Source organism: Euprymna scolopes, chromosome 26 (assembly GCF_053919585.1).
Source record: "Euprymna scolopes isolate OS-2025 chromosome 26, ASM5391958v1, whole genome shotgun sequence".
NCBI classification, from domain to species: Eukaryota; Metazoa; Mollusca; class Cephalopoda; order Sepiida; family Sepiolidae; genus Euprymna; species Euprymna scolopes.
In genome coordinates, this window is record NC_136507.1 from 83,323,446 (window position 1) to 83,342,544 (window position 19,099).

Below are 19,099 nucleotides of genomic sequence, written 5' to 3' on the forward strand. Positions count from 1 at the left end.
GTGATTTATGTTGTGTAATGTTATACCAAAAAGGGGTCTGTTGTGTAATTGGGTACCATATCACCATACAGTTGTGTAATGGTGTACCAGCATCATACAGTGGTATATGAACTCGTGACGAAGATTCATCCTGATGTGTGTACGTGTCACTAAATGTCTATAGTGGTTCTTCACTATCTGAATCCTAAGTTGTGTTGTTGCGATCTATTTGTGTTCCAATACTATGACCGTCTAAATGTTCATATGCGTGAGTGTGAGTGTGTGTGTGAGTGAGTGTGTGTGTGTGTGTGAGTGTGTGTGTGTGTGTGTGAGTGAGTGTTTGTGCGTGTGTGTGAGTGTGTGTGTGTGAGTGTGTGTGTGTGAGTTTGTGTGTGTTTGAGTGAGTGTGTGTGTGAGTGCGTGTGTGTGTGAGTGTGTGTGTGTGTGTGAGTGAGTGTGTGTGTGTGTGTGAGTGTGTGTGTGTGTGTGTGTGTGTGTGTGTGTGATAAATGTATTTTGGACATACCTTAGTTTCATGTGTCGTTGGTCTTGTCCACCTGGAATTCATCTTGTTCTTGGAGGGGGGAGACTGGAACCTGTTTGAACGAATATTCATTCACTTCCAAGAACACTGATTGTATTTTATACAGTTTTTATTCACTTTCCAAGGTGTCGATCGCAGAAGAATGGAAAGTGAATATCTTTGCTTGAGTAGTTAATTTTAGGTCTCCATTCTAAGACACGTCAGCTCCCTCCCCAGTGAAGGGGAGGGCGACATGTAAAATCGTCCGCCCTGCTCAACGTCCAAATTCCAACTCCAATTATTCTTCTCAACTAACTAGAACGACGTAACATACACGTACTTCCGTCAGCCGATCAGATACTTCCGGTAAACTTGTCTATGATATAATCTTATTATATTTTGACAGTTTTTGTTAACATTCTTCAAATTCATCTTTTATTTATCTCTCCAGTTAGATAGATCGATCGAGATGGATATATACAGAAATAGATAGAAAAAACTAGATCGAGAGATACATCGATAATACACATAGATAAATAGATAGCTCGATAGACAGATAAATAACTTACAAATACTTTCTTGTGTTCGACCTACTACATAACATTTATACGCAAGTAAAATAATTGATCTGTTATAAATTTCTAAGATCTAGTAAGTCAATCCCTGCTCTATCCTTGTTTTCATGAAATGTGCTCGACTGAGCCTCTACCTAGAGCCCCCCCCCAGAAAATTTTCAGCAGGCACTTGTCTACCTACAACAACTACCAAAAATCTCCCTTATTATCAATCTGAGCCTAAAACTAAACGCAAATTTCATGAACAAAGTTTATTTTCTAGATCTGCCTGTTTGTGGAATTCTATACCGCAGGGCTGCTTCTCAACTGACTATAACCTGAGCGTTTTAAAGATTAATGTAAATAAGTCCCTGTTAGGCTGTCCTTTTTAATAAACAAACACTAACCAACTTCCACCATTACTGATCATCACGGTGTTGTCTTACTGACAACTTTACACTTATTAACTCTTATTCTCAAGTGGTCGCCAGGACTTGATAAGCAGTGAAGCCCTCCTCCTAATAAAAATAAATAAATAAAAGGAAAGCAGTTATTTTTTCGGTGTTAGTAAGAATTTATTAATAAAGGTTTCTCACGGAAGATACTCTCGCAATAAAAATACAATTTTTGCCGATGCAATCCTCAATCTTCATATGTACCAAGAACAACTGTTGCCACATATGTAATCTAGTAGGCGAAGCCCTTTTCTCTTCTCTGCAACCTCTTAAGAGAGACGTTGTGTGCTTGTCTCTGTTCTATCATTGTTTTCATAGCAAGTGTTCGACTGAGCTTCAATCTGTTGTCTCCTCCTTGCCAATCTTTCACAAAAAAACACTCGTCTAGCCAAAACAAGTATAAAAAATTCCCCCACCCTCTATCGATGCCTAAACCTAAATGTGGATTCCATGAACAAAGCTTCTTTTCTAGAACTGCCCGCCTGTGGAACTCTGTTCCGATGATCTGCTTTCCAACTGACTACAATATTGTCGTTTTCAAGTCTTATGTAAAAAAATTCTTATTGGGCCATCCACTACTAATGAGTACTACACTATTGTTCCAACGACTACCATACATGCATTAACCCTTATCCTCCAATGGCTCCCAGGCCTTGATATGTGGTGAACCCTTTGTAAAAGAATACTTACTTTCTTCTTCAAGTGTCATATCGAAACGTATACAATCTAAAAAGAAAGGAAAGAAAAATTATAAAAAATATTTTATATTATTTCTGCAATATGTTATTGATAAGTTTTAATATAAAGAATTTACACACAATTTTTAACCTCTTCTATTTTGTGTTATTCTGTATATTCCGGGCAGCATCAGGCAGCCCTGCTAGTAATTAATAAAAGAGTGTAGAAAGTGAACCTTGCGTTTTAATACTCGTTTCTCTTATTTTGTCTTTTAGTCCTCACATTTCAGGGGCGGTGTTGCTGACAAAGAGGTTGGTTGGTTGTTTTTGTTTTACGGCATATCAACCTTTTTCAGGTTATTTAATGCCGAATCTAGTTATTTTGAGGAACGATGGTTAATGGAGTATATATTTTTTTAAACCAGATTCTATTTAACCCATAGTTGGAATCCTAACAGGTACTACCACTCCGGGTCAGAGTGGACCGGGGAACAATGGCAATTAAAGGGTAGCTCCACATTCCCCAAGGCCCACAAGGTGGGGACTCACCATCGGATATAGTTTTAGGTCATATCCAGGACCTGACAAAGAGGAGAGGATTGCTGTTTTAGGGTTGGGATCCATCCATCTAACACTTCTCGTTGACTAGTTTTTAACCTTGAAGTAGAATTTCCTTTATTTATTTAGTTCCTTACATCAAGCTGCTTCCTAACTTGTCTGGAGCGATTTCAATTAAAAAAATATAGTGTTTATATGCTTCAGATTGTTATCCTTATCTTAGTTGTTTTTATACTTGTAAAGTTTCAACCGTTGTATTCACCAGCCTTCTTCATAGACCTTTCATTATTGTTAGTAACGTTACAGAAATTTTTATCGTATTTTATTCAGAATACAAACCATGCAATATCAATGGATATGCCATGCAAACTTTTTTTTTTTTAGAAATGTTTAGGATATCATCCAAACCGTATTGGCGGAATAAGGGTGACACGTGCCAAAAATGTTTAAATTTTAGAAAATGTTCTGTTGAATTACAAGAAAAACTTGGATGCACCTCAAAACTTAATAAACTCTTCCTTAAATTAAGACAAACTCACCTGAGAAAAAGACTAAAAAAATGTACATTAGATAACCACGACCTATCTGTTCTTTGATAGATTTATATAATACCCGACGTTGCCCGGGATTAAATGCTGAGCAACGAATGTTTCACATCCCCATATTTACATTTTTCCATTTTTCTTCAAATCAAATCGATTGATTGCCTTCTCTAGCACCCCTATCATATTGTTGAATAGCAGTAGGGACATAACGATATATAACGGAGACGACGACAAGATATTTATATTACACACAGTTCATATTTTTAACACGTAGGAGATGTTTCTTAAAAGAGGCATAGACAGTTCATTTAACACATAGAGGATGCGAATTCATTACTGAAAGAAGGGATTCCGTTAACACTTTTTAGGAGGGGGATTCAGTTACACTTTGGAAGGGTGTTTCATACAAAGTTCTTTTACAAGTACGATAGGCAAAAACACATTACCTTTCAGGTTGAAAAATTACAAACGAACTGTATTCCATCCGGATGAGATGATCAGGGATTCGAATGCCTTGCTGATTTCTACATTGTCTTTCTTCCCTTTCTTTCACTTCCGAAAGGGGCTTAGCTAACTCTCCTCCTTCACGACTCGACCCTGACTGATCTGTCTTTACTGTTTTCTCTGATCTGACTAACTGAACTGATCTCGAACCTTCTTTACTGAATATATTGAATCTATCTTTCTTTGTGACGTCAGAAAGTGCCCAACCATGTGATTTCTCACGTGGATTTACATATCATATGTCTAACACGTTTCTGGTAAAAGAAAGACATTCCTTTATTTATATTGCCCGATATCTGACCTACTAGTTGTATAGTTATTTAGTTATTTCTAAACAATGGTTAATTCACTAAATTCCTGAGATTGCAATATGTATTCACGTTTAACTTTTGAATACTGGGTTCGATTCCGGCCTTTTCCGTATAATAAATATTATTTTCAAACTTATTTACGTTTTTCCTTCTCTTTTATATATAACAATTTCAAAGAACCTATTCTTGATTTTATATGGCTGGCCTTACTGCTTGTGCGGTGATAATGGTATACATTTAAGTCAAAAAGCAAAAGTCAAACAATTTAAGTTAAGTTGTGCACTAAACAGAAACATTGATTTCGAACGTGACTCTGTCATATTAAAGAATTTACTGTTGATTTTATATACCGGGCTTGTGTGGTAATAAAACTTCTCAAATGCATTTATGCTGTTAGGCTGTATACTGTGTTAACTTTGGCCAGAATTGCCTGTCTCTTCTTTCATAGGATTTTTTGAGTACTGATATTTATTAAAGATATTCCGAGATAAAGCATCTAAGAACACTGCCAGATACATAAATTACATTCGTTGTCTTTAATATGGGAGGAGGTGCGTTGGAAATAAATGTTTTTGTTTAGAAACATGATACTTGACATTTTTCATTTCAAACAAATTCAAGCTATTATCACCACAGAAGCAGTAAGCCTTAGCATATCAAATCAACAGTAGGTTCTTTCATATGACAAGAGTGCGTTCAAAAAGAATGCTTCTGTTTGGAGCACAACTAAAGCACGATACTTGACGTTTGCATTTGAAACTTTAATTTAAACTATTATACAAAAAAATATTTTATAAAATTAATAGTAGGTTCTCTACAGTGCAATGTAGACTACAATGTATTGTTTACTAAGTCACTGCAGGGAAGCACCGTGATGTGTCCTCAATTAGAGCAGGTAATCAATTGATTTGATTGAAAAATGGACGATTTTACCGATTCCGATAAAAAAATATGGGAGTGAAACATTCGTTGATCATCATTTAATCCCGGGCAACGTCGGATCTCCCTGCTAGTAATAAATAATACGGTAACTTTATTATAGTTTAGACTGACATATTTTCTGTTGTTTAAATTTTATTTAAGTTGCTTAACTTAACATGATTTTGTCATAATTTAGATTATGCATTTTGTTTTTTTATTGTTACCTTGGTTTTATAAAGTTTTAATGAAAATAGGCCGTTGATATTTGCAGCCAGATTCTCATATTTAAACATGATAGTCGCCATCGAGGGGAACATGAATTGCACCAATGTATATTAATGAATATTATAATAAATATGTCCGTTTCAAGAGGCAGTTTTAAAATCAGTACAAGAGATATTAAGATTCCACAAAGATGCACCCCCTTGAACAATGCTGTTAGAAAGGAAGAAGGTCTACCCTACAGGCGAGAGTTTTACAACTCTCAATGGACTTTGAGACAAGGTATGGTAGGAAATGGATGGAATTCCTTTTAAAATGTATCTTCTTAAAAAAGATATCAGAAAGTTTGGATAATGCAGCAAACCTAATTGAAGACAGGATCATTGTTTTTATAACTGAATTTTTATTTTTATGTGTACTTTATAGCTTACAATTCTAAATCCCAATAAAAATGTTATTTGACTTATTGAATTACTATTTTTAAAATTGACGGGAACCTATGCATTGTTTCATTTCGGTCCACCCATTTTCATTTCGGTCCATCTATTTTCATTTTGGTCCACCCTTTTTCATTTTGGTCCACCTCTTTTGATTTCGGTCCACCCATTTTCATTTCGGTCCATCTATTTTCATTTTGGTCCACCCTTTTTCATTTTGGTCCACCTCTTTTGATTTCGGTCCACCCATTTTGATTTCGGTCCATCTATTTTCATTTTGGTCCACCCTTTTTCATTTCGGTCCACCTCTTTTGATTTCGGTCCACCCATTTTCATTTCGGTCCATCTATTTTCATTTTGGTCCACCATTTTTCATTTTGGTCCACCTCTTTTGATTTCGGTCCACCCATTTTCATTTCGGTCCATCTATTTTCATTTTGGTCCACCCTTTTTCATTTCGGTCCACCTCTTTTGATTTCGGTCCACCCATTTCCATTTCGGTCCATCCATTTCCATTTCGGTCCATCCATTTTCATTTTGGTTCACCCTTTTTCATTTCGCTCCACCTATTTTTTTAATTTATTTTACATAGGCGTCACCACTTATCAAGGCCGATAGGCCACTCAAAGATAAGGGTTAAAGAGTGTAGAGTAGTCAAAAGGACAATATAGTAATCGTTTGTGATGGAAGTTCGGTAAATTTGTTAACTTAAGTGGAACGGCTCATCAGAAACTTGTTCACGTTGGACTTGAAGACAACCATATTATAGACAGCTGGAAAGCAGAAAAATGGAAGACAATTCCACAGGCGTGCAGTTCTAAGAAAGAAGCTTTGATCATGGAATCTATGTTTAGGTTTAGGCACAGATAAAGAGTGTGGACAATTATTGATAATGTTTTCAGCTAGTCTAGTGTTTCTTGTGAAAGTTTGGCGAGGGGGGACCATAGATTGAAGCTCAGTCGAACACTTTCCATGAAAATAACGATAAAGCAGAGACAAACTCGCAACATCTCTTCTGTGAGATAGAGGTTGCAGCGAAGAGAAAAGGACATCTCCCACCAGGCCACGAAGTCTATTTCGAACCCTATCTATCTTTTGATTTCGGTCCATCCATTTTCATTTCAGTCTGAGAGTGATCTTAGTTAAGTTTTGCCTCAGAATACCCCCCCTCGGTAATTACTGATAATTGATAATTGAAACCCGTATTTTAATTCATCTATCATCAGTAAAACCATTTTTCCCATATCGTCACTTAGCATCAATGATAGAACAATGGGCCGTGAAAATTCTACTGTGGGTTAGTTGATAGCGTTTTTTTTGTTGTTGTTTTTTGCATGACGCGTCTGTAGGTTCAAATTCCGCACGTAAATTCCTTAATTTTTTAATTACATACAAAGAATTTTATAAGCCTTACAAATTTACGTTTTCTTTTTTTTTTTTTTTTTTTTTTTTTTGCATGACGTGGTCAGTAGGTTCAAACCCCGCACGTAAATTTCTTAGTGTTCTTTTTCGCTAACTGGAAATAAATTCATATCAAATAATTTCATAAAAGAAACAGTAGGTTCTCTAGATTGCAATGTAGAATAACATATATTTTGGACTAAGTTACTGCATGGAGGCATGTGAAGCTTCCTCCCGGGCGATTTCACAGATTTCGATGACAATAAAGATATAGGAGTGTGAAATATTCGTTGATCACCATTCAATCCCAGTCAACGTCGGGTCTCCCTGCTAGTTTATTAATAAATCGAACTTTTTGACGTAATCACTTTTTCACCAGGATAGATACAGTTTTTTTCCATCTTTTTTTCTCCTTCGTGGCATGATGTCACTAAGAAAGGCAAGTGCGGTGTTAACGATGTCCATGCCGGAAGACACATGTGGTCGTGCGCGGAATATAATATGAAGATTTGCTTTCTTCGTGATAAAAACATCTTTTAAGGATAAATTCAAAATGTAAGTTTAGTAAGTCAAGCATTTATTTAAAGATTTTTTTAGATGATTGTTTGTATTACTTGTATCGATCGAACGATTGTTCTCATTTTGACTGCTAGGTCTTCAACTTTTCGGTCGGTTTGGACTTCGACCGTCTTCATGCATGTTGCTTGTTTATATTTTTAATTGGAATTCATTATTGAGATGAGTATTATTTATTAGTTTATTATATTGCCGACTATTATCCTCATTGTTTTATCCCGTCGCGGTTACCACCTGACGAAGGCCAGAGGAATAGTTGGCCAAAACTTCGTGAAACAACAACTAAGATGAGGATAATAATCCGCAATAAAACAAATTAATGTTGGTTGTTGTTTGGAAAAGAAAGGAGAAAAGTTACTGGATCCGTATATATTTTCGTATTCTTGGAGTTAGTCGACTTTAATAAAGGTTGACATAATGCCACTTATTTACGAATTCTATGATCGAAAATGTTTTCCAAAATTCCGGGTTAATAATATTTTCTAGATCTAATTAAACAAAGATTTCCAATATATATATATATATATATATATATATATATATATATATATATATATATATATATATATAATTTATACAATCAGAAAAAACAACACCTTTTTTTTAGTAGTACACAATTTTTGTTTTTATTATTTTTTTATGACATGTTATTATATATTTTTTCTTAGTCTGACAGCTGTTTCGAAGGGTAAAAGGACAAACGGTTGTTTTAATTATAACATACCGAATTTTCATTATTTACCGTTCTCTTCGGAGACAATTAACATCAATTAATTACAGTCAAAAAATTGTTTTTAAAACTCACATGGGGATGGAATTTTTTTATCGAGGTTGCCATCTTTAAAAATTTTCCATGGGTTTTTTATAGATCTATATTTTCTTTTTGTTAGCCTTATTTTCGTATTTTTTGGTTTTTTAATTTCTTTCCAATTTATGTATCTAATATCAATTATGTTAATTCTGCATTCTTATTTTGTTTCTTCTTTTATTACGTTTGATTTATTATTTACGAAATTATTTAATTAATTTTTTAACTTCTTCTTAAGCTAGTAATTTTTTCCTTTTTTTTTTCGTATCTCTTGGGTGTTTACGTTACATTTTATTTTTTAGCCGTCTATACGTATTTTTTTCTGTTATTGTTTTTTTTCCGTATTTATTTTATTATTAGGCTAAAATGGTTATCATTATGTACATATTTATTATTTCTTATTCTGACTTATTGACTGTAATTAATTAATGTAATTTATTATTTCTTATTCTGACTTATTGACTGTAATTAATTGATTTTAATTGTCTCCGAAGAGAACGGTAAATAATGAAAATTCGGTATGTTATAATTAAAACAACCGTTTGTCCTTTTACCCTTCGAAACAGCTGTCAGACTAAGAAAAAATATATAATAACATGTCATAAAAAAATAATAAAAACAAAAATTGTGTACTACTAAAAAAAAGGTGTTGTTTTTCTGATTGTATAAATTATATTGCTCTGAATTCTCATCGAGCTAAACCGAGGTTAATATTGGTACAATAATCAATATAATACCATTTAACAGGTATTAAAATTGATTGTTAAAAAAATCCACACACACACACACACACACATATATATATATATATATATATATATACGTTTTATTTTTTTATTCCTGTATCTTTCTGTTAAGTTACATCATTGTTTCAGCTACCCGGCCGTTTTTTTGGCCGTCTGTAGCTTCCTCAGACTTTTACAGTCTGAGGAAGCTACAGACGGCCAAAAAAGAAAAAAAAAACCAAAACGGCCGGGTAGCTGAAACAATAATGTAACTTAACAGAAAGATACGGTAATAAAAAATAAAACGCATATTTGCTCTACAACAGTATTGAGCACTTTCTTCAGTTTTTATTAATTACCACTTCTACTATATATATATATATATATATATATATATATATATATATATATATATATATATATATATATGTGTGTGTGTGTGTGTGTGTGTGTGTGTATAGCCAAAGCACACATCATGCACACCTATTATATTATTTTCAATCTACAGAGACAAAATGGTTAAATACAGGGTGTTCCAATAAAATGTATAGACTCTTTAAATGATCATAAAACCAACATTTATGATAAGAAAAGTTTCATACATCAAAATACTGTGAACAAATATAGAAACCAGTTAAGTATCGAAAGTGTTCAAATTGCTGACCATTGTGGTTTATGAACAGCTGACAACGCTCACTGATTGAACCGAAAACGTTCCTAATCAGTTCAATTGTTATATTGAAACATCTTCTTTCAATGGTTGCTTTCAACTCATTCAATGTAGCTCGTTTTGTGTGAATCCTGTGCTTAATATGCCTCCACCCACCCACCTCTCAAAAAGAGAAAAATCCACGGAGGGGTCAAATCTGGTGAGCGTGGACAGTACTCGATACTTCCCCTTTGTCCTAACTATCTGTTTCGCAGGTGACTATCAAGATATGCTCTTACGTCATGATGATAGTGAGGAAGTGCTCCATCCTGCTGGGAGTGTCATTCTTTATTCCTAAACATCTCTTGGGAACGTGGTATAGCGTATTCATGTAGCAAGTTGAAATAATTTAAAGAGTTTATACATTCTATTGGGTCACCCTATAGGTTATAAAAAAATACAAGCCGGCTGAAAATAGTATTTTTAAATATGAACAGTCGGCTGCGAATATACAATTCGTAAAAATATGAAAAAAATGTCTTTTTTTTATGATCTCTAAACTTGTATCGTTTTTTTTTTTAATTGCGCTCTTAAAAGCATAAGTGCTTGTTGAGGTCCAGTCTCAACTGTATTTTTAAACAAGCAGAGAATGTTCTCACCTCTTCGGCTAAGGCTATGAGCCACTGGTAAAACCAGGAGAAAATAACCCAGTAAAGTAATGCGCATCATTTTCAGCTGCAGGTTGGTCATTCAGATACGACGCTATGATGATTCTAGTTTGATCTTTCCTTTTATACATGGGTTTGACGGAAACTGAGGTCTTCGTAAATATTTACCAGGAAATATATATCGGATAACAGTCACAAGATATATCACCGATGACTAATATAAATTATTTTTTTTCTATATCCTTCCAGTGACAGCTGTTTTTTAACCACAAAATCCCGCAAAAACAATCGCGCAAAAATAAATGGAAGTTTATAGTAAAAGTTCTCAATTGTTTGTGTGTGCGCGTGCGCGCCTGTGTGTGCGTGCATGCGCGTGTGTGTGTGTTTGCACAAGATAAGCTTAATATGGTCACCCAACCCACTAGCATGGGTACCCAGCGTTACCTGGGTTGACATGAAGTTCCGTTTGAAACACACCTGTATACTAATCATTTTCATCATGGGCAACGTGGATACCCCCACAACAAAAATAAAAGAACGGATGAAAACATGTAAATGTAATCGCCCCAAAAAAGAAGTACGTAATACCCTCTACACCAGATATTTCAGCAGAAGGGCTACAAAGAGAAGAAACTATTCTCCGGATATTGAGCAATGGAAAGACCCCCTTTGCACAATAGATAATTAAAAATAAATCATTACAACTTTTGTTTCAATAAAAATAGCAACGAATGCCCGTGCGATCGCAAAAAAAAAGAAAAAAAATCTACCAAAAATTAATCCCAAAAACAATTAAATGACATTTTTCGTCATTTTATATTTCTAATGTAACCCCCCCACTCCAAAAAAAATTGAATTTGTCATATTTTTGGGTTTGTCTTGTTTATAAAATTGTTAGGTGAAAGTACAGAATGGTTTCATAAAAATTAATTAAATTTATCGTTATTTTATGTTTCAAATGTAATTCCTGCCCCCCACCACAAAAAACTAAAAGTTTTTGTATTTGTCATGTTTTGCCCCCCCCCCCTCGATCGCCAAACTTGAAAAAATGTTAGAGATGACATGTCTGATTGAACGCTTTGTGGCCAAAAAGTGGGTGCTCATTTTACGTTAAATTTATATAGAAATTTTTTTTTCAAAATTTCTTCTTTCATATTATTTATAAAGACTCCTTCTACAAACTAACCCAGTAACATTAACTAACCACGCGGGGTCACAGAAATACCTCGATTAGAAACCAGGCGCGGAGCAAACCCTCTCAGTGCTGACGGACCCAATAGATCTTTCCAGATCATCCGTCTAGGAGAAGGAAAACTCTGAAACTAAACCAAAAGGGAGGGAGGCCTCTTCAGTCTTGGATGACAACCTCCCTAGAGCTGGTGACTCAAACAAATTACCGGTTTGCAAACCTAAATTGCTTAAGGAGTAGATAGGCTCTATCTATTGCCCGGCTTCCATACTCCTTCTTTGCCTATTAGTCACGCACAGAGACACTATCACAGTGATTCGACAGAATGACCCAGTGGTAGATCTTGTTTCTTGTCTAGGGCAATGAACGCCGTTTCCCAACTCCCGACACACCCTGACTGTGCACTTGAGAGTGCTTGAGTACCATATATGCCTGAGCAATTAGATTGGGTTGACCTTCCTCTGATGGGTTGAGGGTACCGGATTGACAGTTACTAGCTGCCGTTTCCGACTGGTAGTACAGGTGCCCTAACTCTTTGGTAGCGCTTAGAGCGGCTGCTCCATCAACAGTTGTATAATATCGGGATGTTTGTAGTGCCATGTCGCACATGGAAAGGGACCCTGCACTCATCCGGTGGGCTTTCCTGAGGCCACAGTCCTAGTTGATGGAGGATCAGCTGATGGTCTACTTGTGATGCATGTGTGATACTCTGCATAACCTCCTGTTCAGCTCCCCCTTACCTAACTGAAACTCGTTAAAAATATGATGACAGTACAATCTGAAAATAAGCTTAAACCAGGCTTAGGGTCAAACAAATCCAACTTGCCTCCTCCCTTGAGGCTTGCATTCACAAATATCCGTGGGCTTAGAACTAATTTAGCTGATGTTGAAGCATTTCTCCTAACAAATGCCCCGGATATCTAAGCACTAAGTGAGACTAACCTACATTCCTCTATCCCCTCTAACTACTTTAACATGCCTGGATATTTCCAACTCTTCCGTAAGGACTCTGACAGACATGCACGGACTTGGAGTTTACATTCATAATATCCTTCTCTTGACTAGAGAAACAAACCTAGAAACGGATGATCAAGCCTTTATGTGCTTTAGACTAATTATGCAACACAATATTAGCTATTTTTACTTTCTCTACCGCTCTCCCTCGACCCAAGACTGCACCATAATAAACAAAGTCTCTGACAGCATAGACACAGCACTCTCCCTCGACACTAGCGCCCAAGTACATGCATTTGGTGACTTTAATGTCCATCACAAAAACTGGCTTGGATTCTCTACTTACACAGATGCAGCGGGCAGCACAACTCATAGCTTCTCTATATCTCACTCCCTATCACAAATTGTTACTTTTCCAACCCGTTTCCCTGACCAGGAAGAACAACACGCATCACTTTTAGATCTGTTTTTGACCACAGTTCCTGATGATTGTATAACGAAAGCCGACAGCCCACTTTGGAACGCTGATCATGCAGCGATAATGGTTGAAATCGCCCTAAACTCTAGAACCAAAACTGAAGAGCCAGTGCTCAAAACAACGAGATATTGTAAAAAGTCTGACTGGGAAGCCATCAGAGATCTTATCAGAGACGCCCAATGGGGAAATATTTTTTCTCTTCCTGCTGAACAGTGTGCAAACGAGACCACTGAATGGTTCAAAACCGCAATCGAAGCGCATGTTCCCATGCGGAAATTCTATAGCAAGCCCCACTCTCCCCAATGGTTTACTTCGACTTGCGCAACTGCCATTGCTCAACGGAAGCATGCATACCGCAGATTTAACCGACATAAGTCCAGTTCAAACAGACAGAAGTACATAGAAGCTAGAAGTAACGTTAAGAAAGAAATAGCGACAGCTAAGAGGGAATTTACGGAAACCACTAAAAAAACGTATCGAAGCACAAAAACTAGGAACTCGTGACGTCTGGAAAATCTACAACAGTGTAGTAAATAATGGGCAATCAACAATTCCCCCACTAACCAACAATCACGAGGTTGTTTGCTCAGCAACCGACAAGGTTAACATGCTTGCCAGTCGGTTTGCCTCAAACTCCACACTGGACCCTTCCAACCACTCCCTACCTTAATTTCCTATGCGGACAGACGCCACGCTAGACGACCTGAAAATCACCCCTGCTCAGGTGCATGCTATCATAAAAAACCTTGACACTTCAAAAGCATGTGAACTCGACCTCATCCTAGCCGTGCTATTAAAAAAGTGCTCAGCCGAAGTAGCTCCAGTTCTCTCCAAACTCTACAACAAATGCCTTAATGAATCTTGCTTTCCGGGCTGTTGGAAAACTGCTTCACTGGTACCAGTATTAAAGAATTCTGGCGAAAGAACTGACCCATTAAATTATCGCCCCATTAGCCTCCTCCCACTTTTTGCCAAAATATTTGAGACCTTAATTAACCATGCTCTAGTCCATCACCTTACAGATGCTAAACTTCTGACAGGCCAACAATATGGATTTAGACAAGCTCGTTCCACAGCAGACATCCTAACTGTAATCTCTGAACGTATATACCATTCACTGGACAAAGCGGGAGAAGGCAGAGCGGTAGCTCTAGATATATCTAAGGCTTTTGACAGGGTATGGCACAAGGGTTTCCTCAGGAAGATTAGATCATACGGTATCACTGGTAGAATACTTAACATAATTAAATCCTTCTTAGATAAGAGAAAAATCCTGGTTGTCCTAGACGGTCGTACATCTAAACAATATGATATAAATGCGGGAGTGCCCCAGGGGTCTATCCTTGGACCTCTACTGTTCCTGATATTCATAAATGACCTCCCCAACAAAATTGCCTCTGAGATGGGTATATATGCTAATGACACCATACTCTATAACAGGCACGACAGGAAAACAAATGAACACATATCTAATGAAATGGCAGAAACATTAGAGGATGACCTTCAATCAGTAGTGGAATGGGGACAAAAATGGATGGTCACGTTCAATGCCGCCAAGACTAAACTAGTTTCATTCAATAATTACAAGAAACCTTCTCTACCACCTATAGCAATGGCCAACGACTCTTTATCTGAGAGTACGTCTTTCAAGCTCCTTAGCCTAACGTACACAGGAAACATGAGTTGGAACAATTACATCGAGGGCATTGCCAGGGCCGCTGCAAGGAAGGTGGGCTCTCTCTACCGTGCTAGAAAACTACTAACACCCGAAAGTATCCTGTACCTCTATAAGGCCACCATTCGCCCATGTATGGAGTATTGCTGTCATATTTGGGCTGGTGCATCGGCTACTAGTCTCTCGCTTCTAGACTAGGTTCAAAAGAGAGTCGCAAATCTGATAGGCCCTAAACTGGCATCAAAGCTTCAGCCTCTATCCCATCGACGAAACGTTGCATCCCTCTGCCTGTTCTACAAGTATTTTAATGGTGAATGCTCTGATGAACTGCTAGCACTTGTGCCCCCACGACGTGAACACCCTTGACAGACCCGACAAGCTGCAAAATCCCACCCCCACACTGTAGAGATCCCTAGATGTAAAAGATCTTTCTACTCCAGTAGTTTCTTCCCCAGAACCGCTAGACTTTGGAATTCCATTCCAGGTCACTGCTTCCCCAACTGTACTGACATGCAGAAGTTCAAGTGCAATGTGAACCAACATCTTGCAGCCCAAATCCACACATAGTACCCCAGTAGTTGTTGCCCCTGATAGTAGCCCCCTACACCAAAGTGGCAATGTGCCTTGTTTGGGGTGAAAATGTAATTAAAAGAAAAAGGTAATAGGCCACAAAAAATCAGGTCTTAATTTTTTTGGTCACTGTCAAGTTTCTTTCCAACTCCCCCCAAAACTTTAAAATTACGACTTTTAATGGTTTTCCGTGGTGCAGAAAACAAATATTACGTTTAAAATTGGGGCAGATAAGTTGTTTTTATGATATGAAGAAATTACTTTTTCAAAAAGTAAGGGATCACTTACCTATGTAAATTTAACGTAAAATGAGCACCCACTTTCTTTTCACCTAGTAATTTCTTTATATCATAAAACAAATTTAACTGTGATATTCGTTTTCCGCACTTCCGAAAATTGGCGCTATTTCTTTTTTACTAAGAGATGGGTTCATTTTTTCATCTCACTATTTAGGACGCTAATTATACTGTTAGTAAGTTTACAAAAGCATACTTTTGGTTTTAGTTCTTTTTTCATTATAGAACTTGTATAGTTGTTAACAGGTGCCTCTGCAGTTTAACGTTTCACAAAAATTCTGTTTACATTAGGAGGTGGTTAAGTAAAGTACAGGAGCACCTGGTAAAAACTATACAAATTCTATAATTGAATACCCACCTCAGAAAAAAAATATTTTTGAAAACCGCTCATGTAAGCTTACTGACAGCATTATTTACGTCCTAAATTATGAAAACATAAACGAATGTATTAGTAGAAAAAACAGCGCCGGTTTTCAGTGGTGCTGAAAACAAATATCACAGTTAAATTTGTTTATGATGTGAAGAAATTATTAGATGGTTAGAAAGTGAGTGCCCATTTTACGTTAAATTTATATAGGAAAGTGATCTCCCACTTTTTGAAAAAGTAATTGCTCATATCAAGAAAACTACTTATCTGCCCCAAATTTAAATGTGATATTCGTTTTCAGCACCATCGAAAACCATTAAAAGTTGTCATTTTCAAGGTTTTTGAGGAGTTGGAAAGAAACTTGACATTGACCATTTTTTTCTAGGGGTTAAACGACGCTGGCTTACGTCGTAAAAATTGAGCATTTTTAATTTAAGATATTAAATAAATTATAAAGAAAATCTGTTTCTCAGGCAATTAAACACACTTGCTATGGTATAACTATTATAATAAATCCTGGGCAATACCGATTAAATTTTATAAACAAAAAGAGCAGAGGATGATGGATTTTGTTCACATGTCTGTTTGCCTAACTCTGCCCTCATGAGGATGCAAGTAAATGAGGACATTAGTTTTAATTATTTTTCTTTAACAAATAAAAAAGGTTACTTAAAAATTAAGAATAAGCGACAAAAAATTTCCTCCGAATTAAAAATAAAGTAATAATTCAGCTTAGAATAATATTTCGAAATGAAAAGAAATATTTAATAACGTGCTCCGTTTCAATTAAACTATCACAGTTATTTTCCATTTTGGTTTTCTGGTCTTTGGTTTGAAAAATAAAACGGTTTCATATTTCAGATAAAATCAATTAAATCAAATATAACTTGAAATTTAAATAAACTAAATAATATTTTTTTTAATTAGTACAGTTGAAACAAAGCTATTATGTCGAATAAGTAATGTTATCGAGGAAATTATTTAAATAGATTTAATTTAATGTGATATGTTAATGACCGTAACTCAATAATGTAAATGTGGTTTGAAGAATGCTATATATTGAAAGTCCGTATACAATATGATGTCTTCTTTGACGGAAGTATTCTAACATGGAGCATTTATATTTCTTGACCAGTAGAGGTGTACACACATTTGGCCTTTACATTTCTTTGGTCATTGGGAGTTGTACACACAGACACACACGAACGCTACTAATTTTTATATATAATAAATAATTTTCATTCTTATTCATATATATATATATATATATATATATATATATATATATATATATATATATATATAATTATTTTTTTACTATAATAATTAAATACCTACAGACACTAGTGTTTCATCCTTTCGGGAATCTTCAGTGCTGAGTGTCACAATTAGCACCAGTCGAACGATTCGAAACCCGCAACAAGAGACATCTCTGGCTCCATTAGCGAAGACCGTATCAATTCGGCGACCATTAATATATATATATATATATATATATATATATATATATATATATATATATATATATATTTATATATATATATATATATATATCGTCCTATATATATATATATATATATATATATATATATATATATATATATATATATTAGGGCGATTAATCAAAATCGGAATCAAGAACCGAAAAATCGGAATCTTTAGAGGAGAAGGTATCGGAATCAGTACCGAAACTGAAAAATGTGTGTCTATTTTTTATGCCAAAAGCGATTTCTTTTATTATCTCTATTATTTGATTTTATTTACAAAAACATATTCCACTGCTGGTAGCAACGATTAAAATAATCAATATTTATTGGTTTTAAACAACCAGTAAAACTAAAACCAATAGACTATACCCCCACAAGGTTATCTTTTACTCTTGTGAAAATATCTGCACATTTAACAATGTCTTTACAGTAATGTGGAAAACTAATAGTTAAATATGTATACATGCATAAGAATCGGAATCGGTAATTGTATTGGGATCTGGAATTTTGTACGAAATCGGTAACTGTATCGGAATCGAAAAATATTTGAAGCGCCCATCATTAATATATATATATATATATATATATATATATATATTAATTTTATTTATACAAACATTTATGGCTACATATGTGCATACATGTTTCTGTAATCACCCACGTTGGGGGATTACGTCTTCAGGCCAAGAATTACCTACTTGGCCTGAAGACGTAATCCCCCAACGTGGGTTATTACAGAAACATGTATGCACATATGTAGCCATAAATGTTTGTATAAATAAAATTAATATACTTGCTATGTTCACTCATTGAGCACTATTTTGGTAGACACATGTTTCATTGGATGCACTTCTAGGAAACTAAACTCTAGTGGCTATATATATATATATATATATATATATATATATATATATATATATATGCCAGTTATGACAAACATTTTTTTTTTGTCATAATTGGCATCATATATATGTTGGCGAAACTCCATATTGACGAAATAAAAGATTCAATAATCATAAAAAATATAAAAATATTGCATTTTTCTGAATGCATTATTCTCTTATTCATTACAGTATGATCATTCTTTCAACTTCAAACAATTAAAAGTCGTTAAATTTATTTCACATAAATTTCGACAAAAACTTCTTGAATCAGCGCCTATCATCAGCTCAAACACAATTAAACGGCGCGCATGTTCCCACAATTTATCGTCTTATGTAAACTCATATTAAAAGAAGAGAATTTGAATTTAGACACAGATTAACTCACTTTCACCATAAAAAATAATATCGATAATAATTAGTATATATAGTGAGTCAATAAGACAGAAAATAATAACTGTTAACAGAATTTATTTTCAAGAAATTCGCATCTATGAAACACAAACCGCGGGACTGCTTCCCACCTGACCACAATATTGATTTAATACTAATTTAATGAAATTCTGTCCATTCAATCTGTTTTTAATCAGCACATAGAGGTGTTCATTCTATGAACGATCTCATTTATCCTCGAGTGGATTTTAGCCTTTATAAGTTGTGACTCTTTAGTATGAAAATTATCCATACAC

At 35.3% G+C, this 19,099-nt stretch overlaps 1 protein-coding gene across 3 annotated transcripts in view; it reads right to left on the reverse strand.

The window, feature by feature from the left end:
- The window catches only part of LOC145248230 (uncharacterized), a 98,559-nt gene that overhangs the window by 57,037 nt on the left and 22,423 nt on the right, over positions 1-19,099 (reverse strand). The window contains exons 1-2 of one of the 3 annotated variants that reach the window (XM_080110109.1): positions 10,505-10,661; positions 2,202-2,237 (exon numbers count right to left, since the gene is read on the reverse strand). The exons of 1 other annotated variant lie outside the window; for it this stretch is intronic. In XM_080110109.1, coding sequence (XP_079966235.1) covers positions 2,202-2,237; positions 10,505-10,595 — 127 coding nt within the window. In that variant the 5' untranslated portion in view covers positions 10,596-10,661. Of the gene's footprint in view, positions 1-2,201; positions 2,238-3,737; positions 3,920-10,504; positions 10,662-19,099 lie in introns of those variants that run through there. One more of the 3 variants, XM_080110111.1, reaches the window with a different exon arrangement.